Source organism: Lepisosteus platostomus, chromosome 4 (assembly GCF_059453375.1).
Source record: "Lepisosteus platostomus isolate fLepPlt1 chromosome 4, fLepPlt1.hap1, whole genome shotgun sequence".
In the NCBI taxonomy this organism is placed as follows: Eukaryota; Metazoa; Chordata; class Actinopteri; order Semionotiformes; family Lepisosteidae; genus Lepisosteus; species Lepisosteus platostomus.
In genome coordinates this window covers 5,339,950-5,366,051 of record NC_142614.1, presented here as the reverse complement: position 1 = coordinate 5,366,051, position 26,102 = coordinate 5,339,950, and the positions used below count along the sequence as shown (strand labels likewise).

The 26,102-nt window shown below is 48.3% G+C and overlaps 1 protein-coding gene across 2 annotated transcripts; it reads right to left on the bottom strand.

Moving 5' to 3' along the window:
- Positions 1-2,077: 2,077 nt before the first annotated feature.
- sae1 (SUMO1 activating enzyme subunit 1) lies at positions 2,078-25,998 on the bottom strand. 2 transcript variants are annotated; one of them, XM_088627718.1, is made up of 9 exons: positions 25,723-25,997; positions 23,774-23,885; positions 21,877-22,050; positions 14,585-14,730; positions 14,391-14,490; positions 13,370-13,475; positions 7,323-7,467; positions 6,605-6,674; positions 2,078-2,897 (listed from the first exon to the last, which is right to left on the bottom strand). In XM_088627718.1, the coding sequence occupies exons 1-9, from the start codon at positions 25,812-25,814 to the stop codon at positions 2,805-2,807; spliced, it is 1,038 nt and encodes a 345-aa protein (XP_088483844.1). In that variant the 5' UTR covers positions 25,815-25,997; the 3' UTR covers positions 2,078-2,804. The 2 variants fall into 2 exon arrangements, with proteins under 2 accessions (XP_088483844.1, XP_088483846.1); XM_088627720.1 differs by lacking the exon at positions 2,078-2,897 and adding an exon at positions 4,718-5,014 and having other exon boundaries at positions 25,723-25,998.
- Between the last annotated feature and the right edge of the window lie 104 nt (positions 25,999-26,102).

The following is a 26,102-nucleotide window of genomic DNA, read 5'->3' as shown; positions in this document are numbered from 1 at the left end:
TCTGTCACCCCCCCCCCAGCAGCTGCTCCGGAACGGGCCTAATGCTGCTCCAGGTCAGGCAGCCACCCCACCGCGGCGCACGCCGCGACACGGGACCCCCCCGGAGCGACTCGGCAGTGCTCAGACGGAGCCGGGCCAGACACACCGCAGACCGGAATTAAACCGGTAAAAATCCGGACAGGCCCCGTCGGGCCCAACAGCTAAACAACATCCGATGTCTAAACCTAGCCTGCCGCCAGACGACCCCGGGAGGGATTTCCTCTGGAAGACGTGGAAGTAACAGACCCCAGAGCAGGACCTTCCCCCTCTCGAGTTTAGCAACACAGGGTGCTGACCCACTCGGACAGCCGTACCCTGAAATCTACAGTTCATTCTGTCAGAATACTGAAATCTGGTACGAATAAACATGGGACGATAGCTACGTCAAAGGAGCCGGAGGGCAATGACATAGCGCCAGGGGTGTGTGCAAAATGTTTCAGCAGTGTCCTCTGCTTCTGTTGGCCATAGGAATGTTTTCCCCATGGATGCGTATTGCAACCTTACCGAATTTTTAAAGCATCGCGTGCTTTTGATTACTTCTGCAACACTCGGAATCGCGAATCGGTTCTTTTACTACCCAGCCCCGGGCCGGATCAGTCAATCGAAGAGACGTGGATTTAGGCCTGCGACGCACGTACGCACAAGGGGAAGTTGAAGACCTGCGGACATCCTCCTCGGGCTCTCCCGCTTGTTAGAGGCACCCGTTGGCGGCGTGGCACCGGCAGGATCCCGAGGGGACACCGGCGAGATCCTGCCCGCGAGCAGCGCCCCCGTGTGTCTGCGGTGCTCGGCAACGCAGTCCTTGACCACATGGTCAGAACTGAGATGCCAAGAAGCTGAAATGTGCCCACTCAACAGGGAAAGAGGGATGTGCACTGCAATACCTTCAGCACTAGTACAGAGGATGTGGTCCACAGAAAGCACCACTGTGGGAACCACCTCTAGCAGAGACAATTAAACCCCGGGCTCAGGGGGGATGTGTCCCCAGGAGCGATATTTCTTACCCATGAGCAACAGATGGGGGCTTCACTGGAGTATCAGTAATGGCGTTACTGGTATTTTACCACCGAACATAATTAAAACCCAGCTGAATACGGAAGAGAACGTGTTTTTAAACACGGATATGTAAAGTTCGGCTGCGCACCGGCACGTTCAGTCAGGCAGGCCGATCACCAGACTCCGCCATCACTCCTCCTGCCCGGGACGGGCTGGGCTCTGGCTCCAGGCCTCTTTTCAATGAGCGATGACGAACGGCTCTGGCCGTACAGCATCATGCCGCACTCTCCCGTTGACCGAGATCACTGCATATTGCCTCGAACACAAACAGCAGCAGGAGCACTGCTGCAGCCTGCGCTGACTGTGCTCTAGTGCTCCCACCTGGCCTGGACGTGCATCACAGACATTTGGTTGCACAGAGGTGTATTTGGAGTAACGGAGGCCAGTTCGAAGAGCAGTATAGTGAATCAACATTAGCAGACGCTGCACTAAGCAAGGTACTGCTGTATATATTCGCTGGGAGAGGTTATGATTCACCACCATGTCTGCTTAGCTTTGTCAACTTGTTCCCCCTCAAACGAATTTCCAAAGCCTCCGTCCCTCAAACTCCCGTTTATGGTATTCAAACATGAGCAGAGCCTTACCTGATCTTTTAAAAATTTGTTCCAATTTTCAGTATAGCAGACTTGTCATCTCTCTGGGGACTTCACATAAATGGATCCGACTGACTTCAGCAGTTTCTTTTCTAGTGGATAGTGGAACTTGCTCACAGCCAGTTGTCTCAAACCCTGGCCTACTCATACAACTTCAGCAGGAAGCATGGCAGCAGTTCAATCTCCTAGACAAGCCCACTGACACAGCTCCTCGTCTCTCTGATACTCTGCTAGATCCATAGCTCCTCGCAGGAGTCGGCGCCGACTGGAGGGCTGGCGCAACTCCCACTGACGTCGGCCAGTTTAAACGCCAAAGCAGCAAAGGTTAAAATGCGACAAGTACCTCCAAAATGAAAGTGAACACGCAAGGATTGAGACGGGGCAGCATGTTTCATTTTAATTTTTTTATTACAAAACATAAAAATGACAGTTTGTCTGCCCAAGGGCTTTAAACAGTAAAACGAAAAAAGGTCTCTAGACACACAAGGAAGCACGATGTTCACGCCAGGAACCATGTACAGAAACGTCCCATCTCTCCGGCCCAAGCTGACCACAGATTGATCACGGATGCCTTTAAGTGAAATGTCCTATAACTGATTTCATTCTCACGTTCAGGATGCTTGTCACAACAGCCTGTGCTAATGCAGGTTACAACGGGGCGCAAAACATTTGACAGTACAAGCTGAGAAATGCAGAGCACGATTCGGTAATATTGTCGCCACGACACATAACACATTCACCAGGGGGCCTGATCATTCTCATTAATGACAAGAACTTCAAAGATGGCAGGCAAAGAAAGTCTTCTAACGGGCTCCTCCACAGGGTGCTTCACATAGCCTATGCACTGGACCTCTGCAGGTAAATGGTTCAAGCTTCGTTTGACTTGTGTGTGGGATCTCCACACTGGGGCCTGGGACTGGACCAGAGAAACCAGACTCAATGGGTTTAGACCTGAAGTGGCTGACAGAACCTTCTGTGAAACTCCAAACTATGGTCTAGCAAGTAGGCTGTTGGCTGAACCAGAGACAAACAGACTGCAGTATATACACACTTGACTTACTTCCAAGGCCCCCAATCCCACCCCCTGTCTATTTCTGCTAGAAAACGACTCTGGTTTTACTTCTCGCCCAAGCAGTCCACCACCCCAGTGCCCTTCCACCCGTCGAAGAAGAAGAAATTCTTGTGCGGAGCGTCCCTCTGGGATAGCGCCTGGAACGAGAGGCACTGCCGTGATTAATCAACGTGTTTTGGAAAAACAAACAAATTAGTACACATCAATACCAGTGAGTAAGTCCTCAAGGTATCAATACTGGCTCTAAGGCATAGAAGAACAAAGCTAATAAACTGTGAAGTGAGAGACTATAATGACAGGCGGACCATATGCTTCCTGAAAGAGGAGCAGCAGCTTTGACATAGCGAGAAGGACACAACACTAAGCACAAAATGGAGCAAGCACAGACATATTGCACAAGCAGGTTGCGGACGCCTGGCCTTCTGCACCATGCAGAGCCTGACGCAGATGCTCACAGTGAAGGCCAGCGTGTTTTGTACAAGGGCAAGAGAGAAGCAGTGGGAAAATCAGACACTGCCTGCGAGGCGTGCCAGCAACGTCCCAGCAGAGCTCTCGGATCGGTGCAGCAGGGCTCGAGATTTCAACTGGTCTACAAATGTTTGCCCCTCTGTCGTGAGGAAATAAAAAACAGCACAGTTATGGGCTGCCACTGATGTCTTCAACGACCTTTTTAAGAGAGCTGTCACACGAAACGGGCTAGAAGGCTGGTATGGAAAAAAAAAACTTTGTTGGGGGGGGGTTTGGCAAGGTGGGGGAGTGGCTGTGGAAGAAAATCTCGACATTAAAACAGAGATTTAAAGTTTCTTGCGTAATGCCCAAGAAGAAATAAGTCGCGCCACAGCAATTTCGCACTGTGCTGCAAGGCTGTGCGCTCTGGAATGAGTACCACCTTGACTTTCAGGCTTTCCCGGGCAGAGCGAGCACGAACGAACACCCGGTTTTCCACAGCTACAAGGCAGAGTTTCCTGCTTCTCTGTTGCTGCTGCTGGAGTGCCGAGTGGCAGATCCACACAGCCCCCTCTCACAGCTCTCCCCGCCCGCTCATTGCAGCCGATTTCATCATGCGCCAGCGGCAGGAGACAGTGTCAGTCTGGGATCAGCATCGGCTGCACCCACTACCACACACACACGCCGCCCCAGAAACGCAATCCTTCTCATCACCAGCGCTAATTATAAGAGAACATTAAGCGCCAGTTCATTTGCAAGCACGGCGAGAAAGCATTGCCCCACCAGCGATGAACACTAAAATGTTTCTGCAGTGGCACTCCAAGAATATGATGACAGTTGACTCAGTGACTATTAACTTTGCTCGTCCACTGAAAGTTGCCTTGTAAATATAAACTGTGAGGGTCAGCAGAGCCACTATCAGCACCTAAGATACTGCAGACAACAGAGAGAGCAAGATTATAAAGAGAGCAGCTGCATGGAGTTAAGAGTATGTAAATCCTATTGCGACAAAATGAATCATTAAAGGCTCAAAACAGAGAAGACAGAAACCAATGGGCGTGATTCCTTTAAAAGGAGGCCTCAGATTTCTTAGTACAAGGAACCTTTGCCTGCCACAGGGATTCTTTTCTTGAAACCCCCCCCAGCAAATAAACAGAATATATAAATACCCAGCCTTAAGCACAGAAACAGAAAACAGAGGGCTTGGGTAAACTGTGGTTCACATGTCACTTGACGGCTGTAAATTCACAGTTGTTTATGTAACCAAAACTGTAGATGCCGTGCACCCTACTGATGTAAAATAAGTTCATAACATAATAATAGAACAGTCATCAAGACCAGCCCTCATCACAGTCTTGTTCTTCTTTCTGTCCTGGTGGTAGACTTGTAAACACAGCTAGGGGGGCCTTGCTCGAGGGCAAAGCTCTTGATCACTGAAAAACGGCAATTACACAGGGAACAACCCAACAGTCCACTCCGCCCTGCAGTTGCCATGACAGAGATCGGGTGGTGAGCAGGTAAGCGGTGATGGGAATGATGGGAATGATGGGAAGGCCATGGGGGAGCAAGAGGGATGTGAGTTATTCGGAATGACGTGTGCGGTGTCAGGGCTCAGCCCCGAGCAACGGCTGCACAAAAATCCATCCGGATTAATCAGCCGAAAGGCCTCCAGTCCTCTCAATGTATTTGTTTCAATGATTGCACACGTACCAATCTCTTACCCGTGCTTTCTTTTTTATCCTGTAACAATGCGTCACAGTGTCACAATGGGCGAACACGCACAACACAAACAGACAGTTCTACTCACCTGATTCCCAAATCCAGTGTCAGGGTCGCGAAGAACCGGCATCACGGGCAAACCAGGAGAAAAACAGGACACCATCAGCATGCACTCCATTGACGGACACACACAGACACAAAGCAGCTGTACGCAGAACAATGTTTCCAAATAGTGCATTACCACCACATGTGCAATCCTCTGGTGTTTGACTGTTACTGGTCAGTGCAAGGTGTGGTCTGCATGTTGGTGTTCTGTGCTCTCTCTTTTTCTCCATGTTGCTTTTTGCGATCACCTGTGTGTTAATGTTACCGAGCCTGTGCCATTCAGAGTCTGTGTAGTTGTCTTGTCTGGCGCTGGATTTGGGTCCGTACGAGACACAGTACAAGAGCTGTGTCAGAACAGCTGGAGTTTGCTTTTGAAGAGAGCTGTGCCATTGCACAATATTCGGAATAAAAGAAAGATGTAACTTTGGCAGCACCTTTCCAGACCTCCCTGCTGGGTCTCGTTTTGTTGGCGGTAAATATTCAGCTTGTTTGTTTTGTTCTTCTGTGATACAGGTGCTGCAAACAAACTCTCACGATTATTTTGCCACTAATCTCGGGAGTACAGCCTTTTGTTCACAGTCTGACCACACCATCGTGCATTTTCCACTTAAAACATAAACCGCACTCATGAGCTCAGATTGTCCCTCAACAGCCTTAATTTTCCCCACCCCATCACATAAAACATCAGATGTAAGCAAATTCCAAGTTTGCATAACTGAACTGTTGCCCTCAATGCTGCTCTCTGTGGGAGCCGTATGGATCCGTTTTTGCACACAGTTACATCAGAGAGAGCTGTGCACCGTGGCCTCTCGAGACCTGTTGGCTGCAGGCTGGCCAGTGAGTCTCTTCAGCAGAACTTCGTCAGTTAAAATCCCGCTCTCGGTTTTGAAGGAAAACCTTCACCAAGTCTCCTTAAGCAAATTCATTTTGGCACAAACACATTTTTGAAAGGTACGTTTCCGTCTATATAAGCAACTTGTCAAATGTCTAGCAGGGACTCCAGCAGGCTGCACAGTGCAGTGCTTTCATCAGCTTTTACTGGCACCACATTTGCAGGCTCTTGGTTTCACTGTAGCCGACAGAGTCAGTGTCCATGATGGATCCACTCCTGCTGTGACACACCTGGACGGTGCACACTTGAATGCAAATGAAGGTTTTCTTTTTCTGATACCGGGATTACTGGCATAATCTCCTGGGTGCATGCGTGTGCCCTACGCTTTCCAATACATCAGGCTGTGCGGGTGTATTATACTCCATGCAAAGAAACGTGGGTAATGAACACAGAAGAACTTCGGACGGATTAGAACCTCGAAATGCCGGGGGGAGGGCTGAGCCAGGTTAAGTTTCGAAGGCACTGACCAGTGTTTCTTGTGTTTTCTGTGACGCGTTATGCTTTATGTATCGCTATTCAATGCTCTGCCTGTTTGGTTGTCACCTTGGGGTCTCAAGCCACATGTGTGAAACAACCCGCCTCCCTGTTTCAGCGACTCAAAAAAGGGTTTACATTAAAATGAGTAAAATGAAACTTGGACACGGCAGCAAAGAGGACACAGAGCAATGATAGAGACCTCACCTTGACAATCTCCTGTCCCAGCACGCCTCCCAGCACCGCACACACAGGAGACATCTCCGAGAAGCAGTAGCTGGGGAAAAACAAACAAACAACGATGACAATGCTGTTCCAATTCACCCCAAGATTTACTCTTTGACCATTAGGTGGGGAAGTAGGGGTAAATGGTCAACACTGTCAGATGAGACAGAGACAAGCTATAGTAACACAATGCTAGGTCAAAGGATTGCGCCCGTTCCTTCTGTAGGTTTCCAGGCACGAATCCTGTCTGTATCCCATAAAGTCTGGCTACTGTGCCCTGCAGAGCAGGATGCAGGAGCCCATCCTGAGGGCTGTTGTGTATATCGCCCCTTTAAGAACACAGAACCGCTGTTATAAAATAGAACCATTCTACTGTTTTAAGAATGGGAGGGAGTGCTTTACCCAAAGGGTTGTGGGAGTATAGAACAAGCTACCTAGCCACACTGTTAAAGTCAATACACTGGTTTCTTTAAAGAAACAGCTGAAAGAGATTCTTGGATCAATAAATTACTTGTGACCAAAAGTGCTAGATGGGTAGAATGGTCTGCCTTCGGTTCTATGCGTCTGCCAGAGCTTGTTCCAATTTGGAAGCGTTCACTTATATTTTTTTTGTTTTCCAGACTGAGCTGGACTGGAGGTGCCAACACTTTTTCCATTTCTGTCGGCAGTGAATAGCACTGTACCCAGCACGCCGTCCTACCTGACAAACTCGTCCGGGACCAGCTCGGTACCCAGCCCCAGGGAATCCAGGACATCGTCACGGATCTGGAGCAGGAGCTGGGAGTCGTCGGCGAAGCTCTCGGGGTGGGGGTCACGACCCTTGTCCGTGCGGAACTTCAGGAGTACTGTGCACCAGATGGAGAGAGAGGACTCATGGGAATGCTCAGTCTACTCTGACTAACTCATCCCTGTATCTCCAGCATTACAACAACGAATATGCATCACTAGAGCTCTCCTTTTGAAAGTGATGAAACTATGATTTCAGAAGTTTTATACAACAGCATTGTCAGCAGAAACTGTTGGGTGTTACTGATTGTGCATGAAAACTGGTTTAATAGTAAAAAGTCACCAAAATATTTCAGTGATTTATTTAAAATCTACGCAATGAATACTGGCAGTTTTGAATGCTGTTTGATTTGATGTTTGACTCAGTTGCATTTCTACCTGCTTTAAACCATCACACAGTTCTGTGACACCGATATTGCACATGCTCATTTGAATACAGCAGGCCTGTGCTTTCCCAGGCTCAGCAGGCTGACGTTATCCTCACAGTGAGCTTGGAACGGCATGAAAGCGAGGCACGCGCCGCCGCGTTTCTGATGTGTGAAACGGGCTGCAGACGACGAGAACAGCACGCAGGAATGAAAAACAAAAGTCAACGAGTCGAGGTTGAGATTCGGGCTCTGCCAGTTCCTCAATCCCCTCTCTGCGCTGGAACAGGATGATCTTGATTCGTGATAAAGCACTCTGGGTGCTGCTGCGCAATGCTTGGCGTGTAGACAACAACAACAACAACAACAACAACAACAGGCTCCTTGGTCACCCCCCTCCTGGAGCCTGTGTCTCGACACCTTCCTCTGCCTTCCTGACCATCTCGCTGACAACCAGCTCTGCCCAAGCTCATTCTCCACCTCTGACCAGCCTGTCTTGCAAATATCAACATCCTGATGTCGTAAGAGTCTATCTACCTAGCCTTAGACATCAACAACGCAGTACAAAGCGCCTTTAGACTGAAAATATAAATAGAGCTGAAGTGCCGTGCCGGGTCAGCAGAGGAAAGGTTAAAGGTTAAAGCAGGCCCTTATGCAACACACCCATGGAAACACGACGCACCACGACTCGAGGCAGGCCTGGGAGAACACGGCGGGAACGACTTGTGCAACACTTCCTGTGCAAAAAATCCAACTTTGCTACCACAAGCAATAAAAAACCCCCCAAAACATCCTCTTTTGACTGTGAGTTTCACTCTGAACTCATCACGGGCGAGTGTTGATCTTTCCCAGTCGTAACTGTGCACAACCTAAAGAAATACTTTAGCCCCAGCCTACGAGAGGACTGCTTGGTGAAGAGAGGGAAGATGCTTTTTTCTGAGATAGTAAGTCAGAAAGTTTGCAAATACACTGTATTTACATAAAACTAACAACAGGGCGCTATAACCCCTGTTGGCTGCCTCCTGAGCTGCCGTCACCATGGGAAAAACTGGAGAACCAACTTTAATGTGCCCCTTAATTGAGAGAAAAGATCTTGTCTGCATGCGCACTTCCATCTGATACTTAGTGATGGAGCAGCGGAGAATCCCAAGGTCTTGCAGACACCTGCTGACGTACAATCAGGATGGGTGAGCTCGAGTCAGGGTACCCTCAGCTTGGCTTGCAGTTTGCAAGTCGTTTGCAGTCGGCGAGAGATGCATCACTCCTCTAACCTGCGCTGACTCTCTCGTGGAGCTCACTGCACGTCTGATGCCCAGCGGCTAAGATGTCTGAGTCCAGTCCTTGCACCCACCTTGGCGCAGAGATATTAGAAGCGAAGCCAGACGATTAGCAGCTGTCGAGTCCAAAGTAGTCAAGCGCAGAAAAAAAAAGAAAACCTAAATAGTAAGCATTAACCTTATCTTGATCTTAAACAAATGAATCTAAATTGCGTAGTATATTTGCATTGTTTGCATTGTGTCCACCGCATCCTGTTATGTAAACTGTTGTATTTGTTATTGAACTCTGCAACTTCTAATAATTGCATTTCTTCCTAAGGCTGGTCTGTGCAGTACGCCCTTCGCCGTGGTGTATAACCTTGTGGGAACAAACAGGGCTTTGGCTCTGCCATGGAAAGAACACTTAAGATACTGTGCAGGGCAGGAAGACAGGACAGGAGAGAATCCATGTGAAGCAGGAAGCTGAAGCAACCACTACCAAACGGATGTGGCTCAGAGCTCCAACAGTTATCTTTCCCCTTCGTTATCTTTCTGAAGAGCTACACGAAATAGTTTAGACAGTTAAATGGAGAGCCGCATCCTGGAATGTAACCCTACCCCCGAGTCTGTGCCAAGCGCCTGGTGTGCCAATCTCTGAATCCCCCGCGCTCCACCCACACAACAAGCCTTAATTACTAACCCCCCCCTTCCAGTCACTTCCTGCCACCGGCTGTCCGTAAACTGCACAACTCCGCATGGCTGAGCCCGCCTACTCCTGTTTCCACCAGACAGGGAGCAGACGCCCTGCTTGCCATCACTCACTATACCAGCCTGGAACACGACTGAGACACACTTCCTGCTGACTATCACTGCACTATTCCAGCGTGATACACCCACCTCCCTACTGACCATCACTGCCCTGTACCCACCTGACACACCCACCTCCCTACTGACCATCACTGTCCTGTACCCACCTGACACACCCACACCTCCCTACTGACCATCACTGCCCTGTACCCACCTGACACACCCACCTCCCTACTGACCATCACTGCCCTGTACCCACCTGACACACCCACCTCCCTACTGACCATCACTGTCCTGTACCCACCTGACACACCCACCTCCCTACTGACCATCACTGCGCTGTATCCACCTGACACAACCACCTCCCTACTGACCATCACTGCCCTGTACCCACCTGACACACCCACCTCCCTACTGACCATCACTGCCCTGTACCCACCTGACACAACCACCTCCCTACTGACCATCACTGCCTGTATGCACCTGACACACCCACCTCCCTACTGACCATCACTGCCCTGTACCCACCTGACACAACCACCTCCCTACTGACCATCACTGCGCTGTACCCACCTGACACACCCACACCTCCCTACTGACCATCACTGCCTGTATGCACCTGACTCACCCACCTCCCTACTGACCATCACTGCCCTGTACCCACCTGACACAACCACCTCCCTACTGACCATCACTGCGCTGTACCCACCTGACACAACCACCTCCCTACTGACCATCACTGCCTGTATGCACCTGACACACCCACCTCCCTACTGACCATCACTGCCCTGTACCCACCTGACACAACCACCTCCCTACTGACCATCACTGTGCTGTACCCACCTGACACACCCACCTCCCTACTGACCATCACTGCCTGTATGCACCTGACTCATACACACCTTCCTACTGACCATCACCTCCTGGGAAAGCTAAGGTTGCTGCTGGAAGAGGTGTTAGTGGGCCAGTAGGGGGCGCTCACCCTACTGTGTGTGAGTCCTAATGCTGCAGTATAGTGACGGGAAAAGTACACTGTGGGAAAAAAAGCACCGTCCCTCAGATGAGATGTAAATCTGGGGTCCTGACTCGCTGTGGTCATTAAAAATCCCAGGACGTTTTTCAAAAAGAGTATGGGTGTTACCCCATTGGCCTTAACCAATTATGTCCTCCTAATAATCCCCATCTCTGAACTGGCTCCATTACTTTGCTCTCCTCCCCACTGAGAGCTGGTGTGTGGGGAGAGTACTGGAGTACTCTGGGTGCCGTTGCATCATCCAGGTGGGGGTACACACTGGTGATGGTGGAAGGGAGTCCCTATTATCTGTAAAGCGCTTTGAGTGGAGTGTCCAGAAAAGCGCTATATAAGTGTAATGAATTACTATTGCTATTGATATAATGGCTGGAGCACAAGAGCACAAAGTCTGAGAGTGGCTAGAAACAGACATGGAAGGAAGAGTCCTTCTGTGCTACTGTTATTAGTTTCCTGTGCTAGTACTAGCAAAACTATTATTACTGTGAGAACATAAAAACCAGCAACTGCCAGTAACTTATTCCTTGAATAAAATTGAAATCCCACTCTAGTGTACTGGTGAAAGCCCGTGATTTGTGAGAAACAGGTAGAAATCACAATGGTACAAGATTTTCAACAAAGAACGGCTTTCCTAAAAACTGCACGGTTGGCGAAGTGAAAACAGCCTTGGTGCTCGCAAATCTCTACCCTGATGGCCATCGTCACTGCTCACAACACCCCCCGTCACAGAAACAGCCACAGAGTCTGAGCAGGAGAGGAAATGATCCTTCCTCAAAACAGTGCTATTGTGCAGCGGCACTGTATTTATAGCTCCAAAGCAAATTAACCTTTAAAAGAACCAAAACAAGTAAAAGGAAATGTTTTTCTTCTTTAAGAAAAAAAATTACGAGGCGTGCTTTGAATAACCAGCTCTGTTGGAACAACCTAAGTGGTGATTCTACGATTCTTGTTTTTTTTTAATGAAATCCTCACACATGGTTAGCCATGGCAAACCTGTGATGGAAAAAAAGAGCTGATTTAGTGAACAGCCTTGGGGGTGGCTATTAATAACACCGTCATCACAAAAAAGGACCTGGGAAACACAAGAACACAACAACAACAAAAACAACACGTGTGAGCAGGACAAAGTGTGCAGGGGGGGCTTCTCTACACCTGTTTTCACCTGCCAGCCTGCAAAGCAAAAAGCAAAATAAAAAATCATGCACCCCTTAAAATATGATGGAACAGTCCAGTTATCCCACGACCTTTCCATGCCCTCTGACCTGTCTGTGTCAGGCCCTGCAAGAGCCGCAAAGCCAAGCCCCCGACAGACATGCCACGTTTTCGGTTTTTTTTTAAAGAATCTGAATGGCCAATTCTGTTATACACCCTGCCCAACCTGCAGTCGTTAACTCTCTGAAGACCCCCCGCATTGCACACTGAGAACGAGCACCTGCAGACGCACACACGTGGCTCGCAACACCTGTCAGAGTGGTTCATCTTTCACCTCGTTAAAAAAACAATGACCTGGGACTAAATGAGCAACGCGTCTCTTGCTCATCAACGTGCTCTGCACCCGCCAAGTCACAGGAAGCGCTGTAATACGCAATCCTGGAAGATATGCCAGCTAGCATTTCCCTTTCCTCATTGGTGCTCTCCCAGTTAGGCACCCTGGGCCATATCTGGTGCCTTTACTTTACCAGTAGGGGGCCCCCTTTTGAGAACTGGTCCTAAATGGATAAACCTACTTTAGAAAGACCAGGATACGCTCGAGTCATTTTGGAATCACTATTAGAGAGTAAAAACATATCCACGAGTTTCCACCTCTACTGAGCTGTACAATGGAGGAACAGCTTCACAAATGCTCAGCACTGGCCACAGAACTAACAGATTGGGGATCAGTGCTGACCCATTCAAATGAATTGAGGGCAGCAATGTTTTAACACACAGAGCACAGCCAACCATAACTAAGACACCTTAACTGCCCTGCTGTAGTGGGAAATGTGCTGTTATCTGTCCAAATTCACCAAGTCAACTTAAAAAAGTGACAAGATTAAATGATTGGTGAGAAAGTCTGTTTCCATCCATTATGAGAAAGACTTTTATTTCCTGAACACATCCTGGAACCACAGACCACGAGACAAAATTTCACCCTGAACGGAAAACAGGCCATACACAATTACTTGCATTAGGAATGTGTCTTTTCGCATCCTCCAGCTTGCTCTCCATGAGACACACAGACAGGGAGAGAAGCTGGGGGTCAGAGCGCAGGGTCGGCCATTTATACGATGCCCCTGGAGCAGCTGGGGTTAAGGGCCTCGCTCAGGGGCCCAACAGAGTAGGATTCCTCTGCTGGTTGTGGGATACGAACTGGCAACCTTCCAGCCACAGGCGCAGATCCTCAGCCACAGAGCCCAAACAGGGCTTTACAGGGCGGGGGGCGGAGCCTTTATTATGACACAGAGACAGGCAGCCTTGAGAAGGAGAGGCTCTGGGGCAAAGGGGGGGGGGGGGGGGGCGGTACCTTGCAGGAGGAAGTAGTCCGCTGGGGTGCGTTTCAGGGCAGCTTTGGCCTTCTCACTCGTCCAGTCAACTTCCAGGGCTTCCTTCAGGGAGCAGAAGCTGGCCGTCTGTCCGAGAGGCAGAGAAGGGGGATGGTTTAATGGCCACTGCCCACGCATGCCATGAGACAGCTCTGCTTTCACACTTTAGCAAAAAGATTTTTATTTTTAACCGGGATATTATAATTCCTTCATGATGGAGTTGCATTTTGGATTATCCTTTAGTTTAAAGAGTTTTGTAAGGGTACAATAGATGTGCGTGCATCTTATTCTTTCAAATAATTCGAACTATCAAAACAAAAACAGGATCCTGTAAAAAGGAAGAAATGCACTATTGCCTCAAGAGTGAGACTTTATGTACGTTTTACTTTTTATTTCTTCTGAAAATCATTGAAATTCTTTCATGTTTAAAACCCGTATCATTCTCTTAAAAAAGTGGCCCAAGAACACTTTGGAAAAACACATCGGAACGGCACAAAAAAGCAAACAGAACACAGGAGACCAAAAAATCTCATCTGGCTTCTAAACTTACTGTGTGCTATCATTCAACATTGCCGACATTTACCGTGGAAAAGCTGTATGATAAAAACCACACGACATTCATGCGTTACAGTTTTCACCAGACCTCAATATTTGATGTGCAATCTTATTTTCATCCCAAATGAATGAACCTAAAGTATAGAGAAAAGAGGGCACAAAGGGAAACTGCACTGCACTCAATTGAAGGGAGTAAAGGAGGTACATGAGAAAATGAGGCACCTCTTTACTCAAAGGGTTGTAGGAGTATGGAGCAAGCTACCCAGCCATGTTGTTGAAGTCCACACCCTGGCTACCGTCACGTCATGGCTGAATGAGGCCGTTGGATCAATTAACTGGGCAAAATGGCGACTTGTTTGTAACCATTCTGATGTTTTTAATGCTACAGAAGATACTAAAATATCACCTAGGAAAAGACAGTAGAAAAGAACGACGATGACAGCTTACCTTCTTAACCATGGCTGTCTTGCTGGGGTCAATCTTTGGCTTTTTGGCCTCGGGCCCATCGTCAACCTCTTCTGCAGGTTTGACCACCTTTGGCTTCTCTCTGAAAAAGGCAAAGCAAAGGAGCTCACCACCTGCGCTACAGCTCCGCTCCATGGGGCACTTGAAAATAAAAACAACGGGATGGCGGCACTCACTCCACATAGTGGTGCTCGGGCCCCAGGTTGGAGAACATGTAGCCGTGGTACCCGAACACGTCCCCGCTGAAGAACTTGACGTTGTTCTTGGTGCAGATCTGGTCCACTCTCACCAGGAGGTCACGGGGGCAGCAGGTCAGGCACACCTGGGAGGAGGAGAGGACAGGGGGTTCAGACACAGCTCCGGTGCAACCGGACACGGCTGAGGTCCCTGTCCAGCGGTCGGAGCACAGGAGAGAGCACTTACTGCCACACCGTTTTCAGGTTCAAACCCCCAGCTCTGCCACCGGCACGGCACTCTGAGCAAGTGATAATATAAACCTTCACAGTTATGTAGCGCTTCTCTGGACACTCCACTCAGAGCGCTCTACAGGTAATGGGGATCCCCTCCATCACCACCAACGTGTACCCCCACCTGGATGATGTGACAGCAGCCATAGTGCGCCAGTACTCTCCCCACACACCAGCTCTCAGTGGGAGGAGAACAGAGTGATGAAGCCAGTTCAGAGATGGGGATTAAAAGGAGGCCGTGATTGGTAAAACCCAAGGGGGGAAATTTGGGCAGGACACTGGGGTAACACCCCTACACTTCTCAAGAAATGCTCTGGGATTTTTGATGAGGAGTCAGGACCTCCATTTGACATCTTAACTGAAGGACAATGCCTTTTCGACAGTACAGTGTCCCCATCACTATATTAGGGCATTAGGACCCACACAGACCGCAGGGTGAGCGCCCCTTGCTGGTCCCACTAACACCTCTTCCAGCAGCAACCTTAGCTTTCCCAGGAGTCTCCCCTCCAGGTCCCGGACAGGCTCATGCCTACTGAGCTTCAGTGGGCTGCTGTGATGTGAGCTGCTATTAACTACCAAATGGGCTAGACGACCCAAATAGCCTCCTCTCGTTTGTCATGTTTCTTACCCTCTTGATTTGTGTAATTTACTGTGAATATACGTGGCTGGTAAATATTAAGTTCTGTTTTCGTCACGAAACATGAAGGTCAACATCACAGACCAGCTGCACTTATTGCTTTTAAGGCGAATAAACTACAGGACCCAGTCATTATGAAATATCCCTATCACTGTCTGCAATTCTCCAGCTATTACCAGTGCTTCAAACACTCCGCAACTGCCTCCGTCTTCCCCTGAACGATGTGGAAGACCTACAGTGCTTGAGTCTCCTCCTTCTTATGCTCAGTGCTGTATGCCAAAAAGGCGTCGCACAGTACAGCAGGGCTCTACATGTGTGTAAGTGCCAGTTACTGTTCGCAAGAAACATGATGTCATTTCACTGCTCTGTCAACAACCTGATGAAATGGAGGGGAAAAAAACATATTTTTCTTTGCAATGAAACGCTTTTGTTTGTTTTTAGATTTGCCCTTTTCTCCTAGATAACGTTTATCAAGGCGCTGACCAAGGGAGAGAGTGCACACTATCACCCACAGCACTCCCCAACCCCAGCGGGGGTCCGGGTGGGGGTGAGGTCTCAACTCCCTCGGTGTGCGCACAGATAAAGCGTGGGCCTTGCGGGGGGTGGGGGGTGCACATCACACCCCATTTCTTATCCCTCTGGCGTGAGGTGCGTTTGGGCGTCAGTACAGAGTGTACAGAGAGAAATTAGCCCAGGGTGCCACCCAAACTCCAGGGACATATGCAAGTAGGCAGAGGGGGTGCTTGCTTTAGTTTTTAATTTGCTGTTCTGTGCACTTTAAGACACAGAAATGCTGCTGTTGTTTCTGAAACGTGCAGGGGAAATGTGTTCCTTATTCCCTCATTCATGGATGTGACTTGTTTTCTCAGATCCCCGCTTCCGTTGGTAAAATACTCAGAGATGCTTTTGTTCCTAAACTGGAGCTCTGAATTACAGAGCCTTTCCAATTAAAGAGATACTTGTGACGACAGGTGAATACTTGTGGAAACAAGTGAGGCTCAACAGCACATTGCAAAACTGTCCACAGGGAAGACGAATGAATGTTTGGTTTTTCTTCCAACGTAGGTTTGACTTGAGCTTTTTTTCCCTGCAGCTCAGGAAAGAGAAGGGCACTGAGTGGATTTTGCACAGACCGGTCACCCTGCCTTGGTCGGAGCCAGCGGCCAGACTGGTACAGTCGGATACATGGAAATGTTCCCTTTGAATGGAAGCACATGTCGGGACAAGTCCCTACCACCCACGGCGACAGGGAATTTTTTTTTTTCACAGCTCAGACGCATGAACACAAAAGAGAAAAGACAAGCCCCAAGGATAACAGGATGAAGAAGAGAGCCAGAGAGAGTGAGGATGGAACACTGTGTGGCTAAAAATACAGGTGCATTATTAACGGCACTGTCCATGACAGTGCTGTTCTTCCACTACAGGACAATAAAGAACTGCTTTGTCACAGTTCGGGCACAATAAGCGCAACATACAATTAGCCAGTTTGTCACGGTACAAAGACATCGCTGAAATACCGCGCACGAGGCATGCTGGCACTGTGCGTGGCACAGGCGCATGGTGGTTAAGACGGGCATCTCACCGCTACAGGGTCTTGGGCTCAGTTCCTGCTTGTTATATGCGAACTACAACCCATACTAGCACCCATACACATGCAAAGCCCTGTCATTCTGTGTGCTGCTTGTCTGCATGAACCCTGCATATCACCCTGCAACTCACAACTGGCAGCCTGCTGCAGCTGATGATGTTCTTTCCATATCTGCATTGGATTGCTCCCGTTTCTCCTAGCCCCCCCATATACATGCAGATCGTATACAATTAGCTATACAGACGTTTAATGTTATTAAGAAGAGACAATTCCCATTCCGAACGGCTGCCTTATTTCTTTTTGTGTTTGGGCCATTCAGGGTTAACCAGAATGACTGACATACTGCCATCGTTTCTGAACACACAACATTCAACAGAAAACGGCACAACAGATCAGAGAAAAGGTCCCAAGTTTCCTCTTGGCTGCAGGAGACAGGCTTACAGGAACCACATGGCAGAGACTGCAGGAGAGGAAGGAAACACGCGGTTCATTTCTAAACAAAAAGGATCCGTTTGTCACTGGAGATGCTCTTATGTGGACAGTCAGGGGGGCAGAGAGAGCATTCACACCTCTAGTGCGTAGGTGTGTCACAAGACCAGGCAGACAGACCCGACCTACGCCAGGACAGCTCAAGCTGACACACGGAAGTATAATAGGGAGGATCCCCATTCATCCGGGGGGGCCTGGATGACTAACTGGAAGTGTCTGGAAACCTGAACCAGGAGACCTTCGAGTGGGAAAACCGCAGTCCTTCCTCCCCTTTTCACCGCCTGGGCACGGCTGAACAGACGTGGCTGCGCTGGGCTCATTCAGCCAGGGCTGCGAGTCAGCACCCCGGGGGCACAGACACTGGAGGGATTGTTCCCCGGGCAGGACAGGGGGGTTTCCACAGCTCGGCCGGACAATGGGGCTCGGGGGAGGGGAGCGAGACAGTGAAGTCTTCCACCAAAGAGACACACACACACACACGGGCAGACACACGGGCAGACACACACACACGGGCAGACACGAGCTGCACCGCCCACGGTTCTCACACAGCACCCACCCCATCCAACTCTCACAGATCCAGCTTTGTCCACTCCAGTCCTTCACCTCCCCCTTAGAAATTCCCTACATACAACCCCCAGTCCAGTAAGTACATCTGTGCTACAGACCTACAACGTATTTATGACAAATGCGCCATTTATTTCTATCTGCAGAAAGGAATCCGTGTCTATCTTCCCGAAGGTTCACGTTTCCACATATCTGTATTTTGGCAGAATTAGTCGTTCTGCATAAATGTCAACAGGTTTCACCTGCTCTTTGCTGTTCACTGTGGGTGTTTAAGGCTTCACTGATTCTCTACTACTATTTTCTGAGCTCCCCCCCCAAACACACATTTTTTGCTATGATGATACTTCGGATAGTTTGTTTTCTCCAGGTTTCTGGGACAAGCAAGAATCTCAAAGACAGGAAAGCGTCTCTTCCCTGAACTGTGCATCCCAGTCCCAGTGGGAGATACCTCCCTGGATTTGATCTGGTCTGAAGCAGCAGTACGAGAGCACCTGTGCTGTGATGTGTGCCCTGCGATTTATTAATCTCTTACATTTCATTGAGAAACTCCTCACAATGAGTCATTGGAAAAATTATAAAATCCCATTCAAAGGCTTAATCACTTCCCGTCTATAATTGAAGGAAGGGCCGTGTCACGTACTATTAAAACAAAAGCCATTACTTGTGTGCTGCAGGCATTTTGATGTATAAGCAATGCTGCACCTTCCCATCATTCTTTATACCATTTTAGATCTTTTCCTACCTTCCCAAATCCAGGTTATCATGAGCCCAATCTCATCTAGTTTTTGTTCCAGCTCTTATTCGATTGAACCCCAAGCTGAACCAAACTTGGCTAATGCAGATCTTCAAATTGTTTTCAGTTCCGAAAACGTCAGACTTCATTTTTGCATGAAATAAAAACTGTGGAGTTAAACAAACATCATGTTTTGCAGTGAGGAAAACAAAAAGGGTCTAAATAAAACATTATGGAGCTCGCCTGAGTCTGAAAACAAGAGCACCCCGCTAAATAAATCTGTCCAGTTTCACAGCGTATGCATTAGAAACCACAGGATGTGCAAGACGAACCAGTGTTTGGGCCTGCTCCCTTTAGTGCCGGGAGTTTTGCCCAGGCCTCTCATCTGATGAGGACAGGCCTTCCTGGTGCATGATGGCATGTGACTCGAGTTGGGAGCTGTACTGACGAGCCTTTTCACACAGCCCTTCAGAAAACACTGCCAGAGGGTTTCCCTGCAGGAGCCATTGTTCAGCCACTGCTTTATGTGCAGAGGCAAAGGGATCCCAGACCGCCAGCAACATATTGTTTTCACACTGCAGAGTTTTCCTGTACCTTTCCAATTCAAACAAGGGAGCAGAAAGAAAGCACAAAGCAGCTCTGGGATTAGTTTTCACCGCGGCATTGTGCGAGCTGACAAGATCTCCGCCCTTCACAATGGAAGGAGGTGGCCGCTGCCTGACCTTCCATTCACACGGCGCAGACAATGGGACAGGTCTCCGCAGAAGCAGAGGCCCACAGTGGGTGTATCACCCTGCCTCTCACCTTCGCCCTGCGTTGGGCTGCACCTCTGCATGAAAACACGCGCTTGCTTGAAAGGTGCAGTGAAAATGTATATGGCCGTGCGGATTACCAGTTAGGGCACTGGAGGGGTTAATTCCATGCGGTGACACTGCTATTGTGAGCAAGGTGCTTTACACAGACTGCTTCAATAAAAAAGCAATGCTGCACACATGTAAGGCCGAAAGAGTCAATCCAGATGAGTAACAATTATATTAGGTACAAGTAATGGGTTTATTCCATGCTGAACAGAGAAGAAAGAAAACAATGTGTCGGCCGTGGAGTTCTTCAGGTGTGAGGCGTGAGCCTTCCTCACACCTGAAGAAGGATCCGCGGCCGAAACGTTGTGTTTTCTTTCTTCTCTGTTCAGCATGGAATAAACCCATTACTTGTTCCTTTGCAGCCTACGCCTGATGACGCAGCCCCCCGCCTGAACAGTTATATTAGTCTTAGCATACCGTTACATGCTACTATATTCACAATACACTTACAGTGCACAGGAACGAACAGCCCCCCATTTATGCTTTGCAAACCAGTGTAACTGTAACCGAGCCGATGTGTGGTGTGTAGAGTTCACAGCAGTTGAATGAAATGGTGGTGGGTGTGGAGGGGAGTCCCCATTACCTGCAAAGCGCTTTGAGTGGGGTAATTTATTATTATTGCTCAGGGGTTAAAATGTCCTGGTACTTAAAAGCAGCTCTTTTTTAAATTCAAAGAGCTTAGTTCTCCTGACTGATTAACCTTCAGGGAACTGGCTGCTGTGTGGAAAGAAGGGGCAAAAGCATCACCTAGTGGGTTTTTTGGGAACTGCAAGAAATTGCTATTTGGCTTTCAAGAAAAGGGAAACATTCAGAATGGTTGCACTTAAACTAAAAGATTTTCTGTTTGCAAAACAAAGCAAAACAAAGGGCTCCCGGAAATAACTTCACTTCTTTCACCAGTGAAGCTGCTGCTTTCTGCCTCTCTTCTTCAAACCATCTCTCATTGCGCAGTGAAAAGCATGAAGTAGTACAAAGTTTATTTGGGCAATCTGTGCCGTTTTCTCCATCATACGTGTCTGTCAACAGTCTGTAACCATCAACGGGTATTCTGCTCCATAACATCTGCCTTATTATTATTTTTAAATCATTTTAATAGTCATATACAATTTCTTGCATTAGGAATTTGCCTTTTCACAGATCCCAGCTTGCTCTCCACGAGACACACAGACAGGGAGAGAAGCTGGGGGTCAGAGCAAAGGGTCAGCCATTGTAAGCGCCCCTGGAGCAGTTGGGGTGAAGGGCCTTGCTCAGGGACCCAGCGGAGTAGGATTTGAACTGGCAACCTTCCAGCCACAGGTGGGGTTCCTTAGCCACAGAGCCACTGCTCTGCGGTGAATAATACTTTCAGCAGCCATTTCACAACTAGCAGCCCACTGAAGCTCAGCAGGTGTGAATCTGGTCAGTACCTGGATGGGAGACCTCCTGGGAAAAACTAAGGTTGCTGCTGGAAGAGGTGTTAGTGGGGCCAGCAGGGGGTGCTCACCCTGCAGTCCATGTGGGTCCTAATGCCCCAGTATAGTGACAGGGACGCTGTACTGTAAACAGGCGCAGTCCTTCGGATGAGACGTAAAACCGAGGTCCTGACTCTCTGTGGTCATTAAAAATCCCAGGGCGTTTCTCGAAAAGAGTAGGGGTGTAACCCTGGTGTCCTGGCCAAATTTCCCATTGGCCCTTACCAATCATGGCCTCCTAATAATCCCCTCTATGAATTGGCTTCATTACTCTGCTCTCCTCCCACTAATAGCTGGTGTGTGGGGAGCGTTCTGGCGCACTATGGCTGCCGTCGCATCATCCAGGTGGGGGTGGAGGGGATCCCCATTACCTGTAAAGCGCTTTGAGTGGAGTGTCCAGAAAAGCGCTATATAAGTGTAAGCAATTGTTATTATTATGTAGATGTAGCAAAATCTCTGCTTCCCCCTATTCCTCCTGATTGCCCCACAGCCCTTACCCTGGGCACTAAAGCTAAACTAAAGACGACGTTAGACAATGCTGTTTCTCTCCACTTTCTGAACACACACCCCTACTAGAAACAAGAAAGCAGAAGGAACTTTGCGCACTGGATGGTGAAGGATGAGCAGCAGAGCACAGCGACAGGAAACCCGCCCTGTCTCCGCTCTCCAAAGCACTCACCGCATCAAACTGCAGGAAGAAATCCTCAGGCTTGGACTCGGCTCTCTCGGGGTCTGCCTTTACTTCCACCATGGGGTTCAGGTACTGAGCACGCTCCAGTGAGGTCTGGGCCCGGTTCTGACCCTCAGAACCCACTGGGATGAGAAACTGCGCTCGGCTAGACTCCTCGGTCACCTGAGACAGAAACAAGGGGCAGGGGTAAGAAAAGTAGGCAATGCAGGACCTCTTAAACCCTCTTCCTGGACAAATGAAAAGTCTTTGTTTTTTAAGCCTAATTTCTTTACACAAAGAGAGGCGAGTGCCTGGAACAAGTCTTGCTGCAGAAATACACTGTTTGTGAGCTTTCGGGAAAGGACTGGCTGAGATCCTCCAATCAATACGCCATTAACAAACAGAAAAGCGGTTCTCAAAATTTTGTAATTATTTTCGTTACATCTTCTTGCTTAGTCTAGTTTTTCTATTGCAGGACCTATGTGTTTTTCTCCGTTTACTCACATAGTCATATACCATAAGTCCACCCCCCCCCTCCCCAATCACAAAAGCTGCCAAAGTTGGGTTAAACACTGTTTTTAAAGATTTACTCAAAATACAGGACTGGGCAAACACCTGGAAGATGACATTTAATGTAGATAAGTGTGGAGTGTTACAGTTGTATGCAAAAGAACAAGTAGAGGCTTATTTCCAGGCTGAAAAGAGAAGAAAGGAAAAAACGTTTCGGCTGTGGAGCCTTCTTCAGGTGTGGACACAGGCTGAGTTCTCCACACCTGAAGAAGGCTCCACAGCCGAAACATTGTGTTTCCTTTCTTCTCTTTTCAGCCTGGAATAAACCTTTAACTTGTTCCTTTGCAGCCCACACATGCTGACGCAGCTCCCTACTTGAATTACTTCAGTTGTATGCAAAGTTTGTTAAATTCAGCAAATAAGTAATAATTGCGCATTACAATGTGCAGAAATACATCACGTTTAAGTTTGTACCCTGCAGAGGTTGTGTAAACTTCTTTTCACTTAGATATTCCCTGAAATATGCAATTTGATCAGGGGTGCCCAAACGTTTGGATACAACTGTATATGCAGGTAGCAGCCTAGAAATATAACATGCGAAACAATGAGCTTGAAGAAGCAACTTATCCTCAAGACAAGTGTCTATGCTAACATGATTAACAATGCTCTAGAGTAAGCCTTCATGCAGGCTCTGGGACACTTTTATTCATGACGTGACGAAAAAGATAACGCAGCTTTGGATGCACTTCAAAAGAAGAGCAACCGGACACGTTCACCGCACAGCAGGGAAGGAGATATGAGAAACAAATCAAAAGCCAACCAGAGAACCAACAAGAACTGCACAAGGTGGAGCCGGAGCACGAAAAGGACACCGGCTCATTGCTGGCCACACATTCATTCATTCCCATATGCTTGGGGGGGGGGGGGGGGGGGGGGCCATTTAAAGATAGCTGTCTCTCTATGAGAACAGCAGGTCTTTGGGCTGTGGCTGGGAGAGTACCTGAGCACCTGGAGAAAAAACCCACAAGCTCTAGGTGAGGTATTTGGCTTTTCAGGGTCTACAAAGCACCCCAGTGTAGAATCAAACCCAGGACCCAAAAGCTCCGAGCAACACAAACCCTCTGTCCCACCACCAAATCCAAAACATGTCCTTTCATTCTTTTTATGAGAATCATGTGGTTATCTAAGTGCATAGAGACCCGGGTTTGAAGCCAGACTGGAGCTCCTTGTGTGTGGACTTTGCTTTAGTGTTCTTCCTCGCTCAGAAAATCCTATGAGGTCAAATGTCCATTGCTCTCCTTTGGCGAAGAAAACTGCACACGTACTGGTTAGCACTGCAAAAAAAGACACTACTACAGCCGAGAATCAAGTCTCACCCCCGGCACTAGTGGCTTACCTGCTCGTGGTCCAGCATCGTCAGCCCCTTCACTCCTGCCAGGATCAGATTCTTGGCCACCTCTGCCCCCAGCCCCCTCATCCCCACCAGCAGCACGCGGGAGGCACGCAGCCTGGGAGAGGACAGGGCACAAGACAGAGCGAAACATTCAGCTCCTGAGCGCAGCGGACCTGGACTTCCCCACTCTCACTTCAATCCAGTGAAATGCTCAGTTCCTTCTTCAAAACACAATTTCCTTTTTAATGAATTTCATCCAGCGGTGGCGTCAGAGTGGATGCACATACTAGTCTAAAGGAAATTTCAAATATTCCTCCGTTCGAACACATGGCAATGTGCAAGACATCACTTTACTTTAGAGACCCCTGCTGAAGACACAATCTTCACAAGATGAGGTTTCCTGCATTGATATTACTTTTCAACCTGTACACTGTTTTCAGCTGCAGTCACAGATGGGGAACAAGCGCCTACTAACAGACTTCTCTCACACACCCGGGAGGCTGATACTCTTGTTTCTCTGAACGCGAGTGATGACTGCGCAATATTTTTTGGGTGTGGGAAGCGACTCTTTGAAATGTAATCTATAGTCCTGCATGACGACTAAAACAACACAAGGCAAATAAGACCACAGATGAATTATTAGAACTCATTTGTTACACATGGCAAATGTTCCATCCCCTTTACAGAGCTTCCTCCTCGTCCACTGTTCATACTGAAAGGAAAGGACTGAAGTAAGAGGTAGGGAAGGCAGCTACGCAACCAAGGCGATTTCAAAGTCCCTGTCTGCTCTTTTCTGTTTAAAGGGGAGAATTAATAATTGGATAACCCCCCTAAACTAGCAGTTGCCTCACTGTTTGAAGCTGTCATCGATTTTACCCACCCCGTACCAAAAAAACACTTGTCCCACTGTGGGGCACAGCAGGCTGGGAGCTATCTGAAAGCACGGCTCACAGGGTAGGCATGGAGCACAGGGTTGAGCTTCTCTCTGGATGGGATACCAGTTGGATGGGATGGGATGGGATCCGGAAGGGATACCATTTCACATTACAGGGTGAAAGAGACAATTTAGACCATCCTAGACAGCATATTTACCAGAAGAGGGGGTAAAACTATGAAATTCCTCAAAGGGGAATGCAGGAAGATCATGCAAACTCCACATACACAGATGCAGCAGGACAGATTCGATCCCAGAACCCTTTTGAAAAGTATTAAACGCCAGGGTCTTTCAGGGAAAAGGAATATACAAACATGGCTGATCAAAAAAAAAAAGAAACCGTAGACGCAGGAGATGATGATAGACTTGCGAGATAACAGCAACCAGTGCAAAACGCACAACTCTACTTGAACACACAGGCGCAGATCACATTGGTTCATGGGAAAATGCGCACTTAAGGAGAACCAGTCCACTTCATTGAAAAGACTACGGACTAGTAGCCCCGGTTTATCAATCTGACAATCTGAAAAATATGTTTTATTTAGAATGTTAGCGTCTATTTTACCAAGTGCACTCAACACGCTAATCTAGACAAATACACGAAAGTTTACCCGGTTTGTGATGAGTGACCTGCACCTGCTTATTATCGCCAAGAGAGGCGAGAATATGCTGTACATTCCCCTGGCGATGAGATTTCACCGCTGCCTCGGTTTTCACGTCGCGTCGCTGTACACAGCACACTATCCCCAACAGCCCGAACACCTTCAGTTTGTCTGCTGGCTCTACCCCATGAACAACCAACCCCTCACTTTACAACAACCGAATCTTCATCTTTTCGGAACAACACTGCACAGGGTATATTAATAATGTACATTATAGTGCACAATGAAAGACATGGTCGCTGGCCACCATACTTGTAAACAGCAACACGTGAGAAAAGATAAGAAAGAAAAACTTGTTATCGAAAAATCCGGTTCGATCCTCAAAACATAGGGGGCTACGGAACCAGCTATATTACCTTTTCTGAGCATCCAGACCCCACAACCGAATCTGACGGTCATACTGAGCCGCCTCCTCCTCGCTTATTAGTGTTTCCTCCTTTTCAACCATTTTTGAATTCGTGACACTTCAAACCAGAGTAATCGATACTTTATAGAAAATTACTTCTAGCGAGTATTTTATATTTACTATTATCCACCAACAACAAATTTCAATAAACCGCGGTCACCAATGTCCCGCTACGCACGGTTTGGAGAGGCGCTTACGGATTGCGTCATCAGAGACGCGACACTGTCGCGACAACAAGACGTCACATCTTCGTGAGTCCGCCACGAATACAGAAACAAAGAAAATTCGAAAGAATTTTCCGAAAATGTTGCAAGCTCATTTTTTTTTACG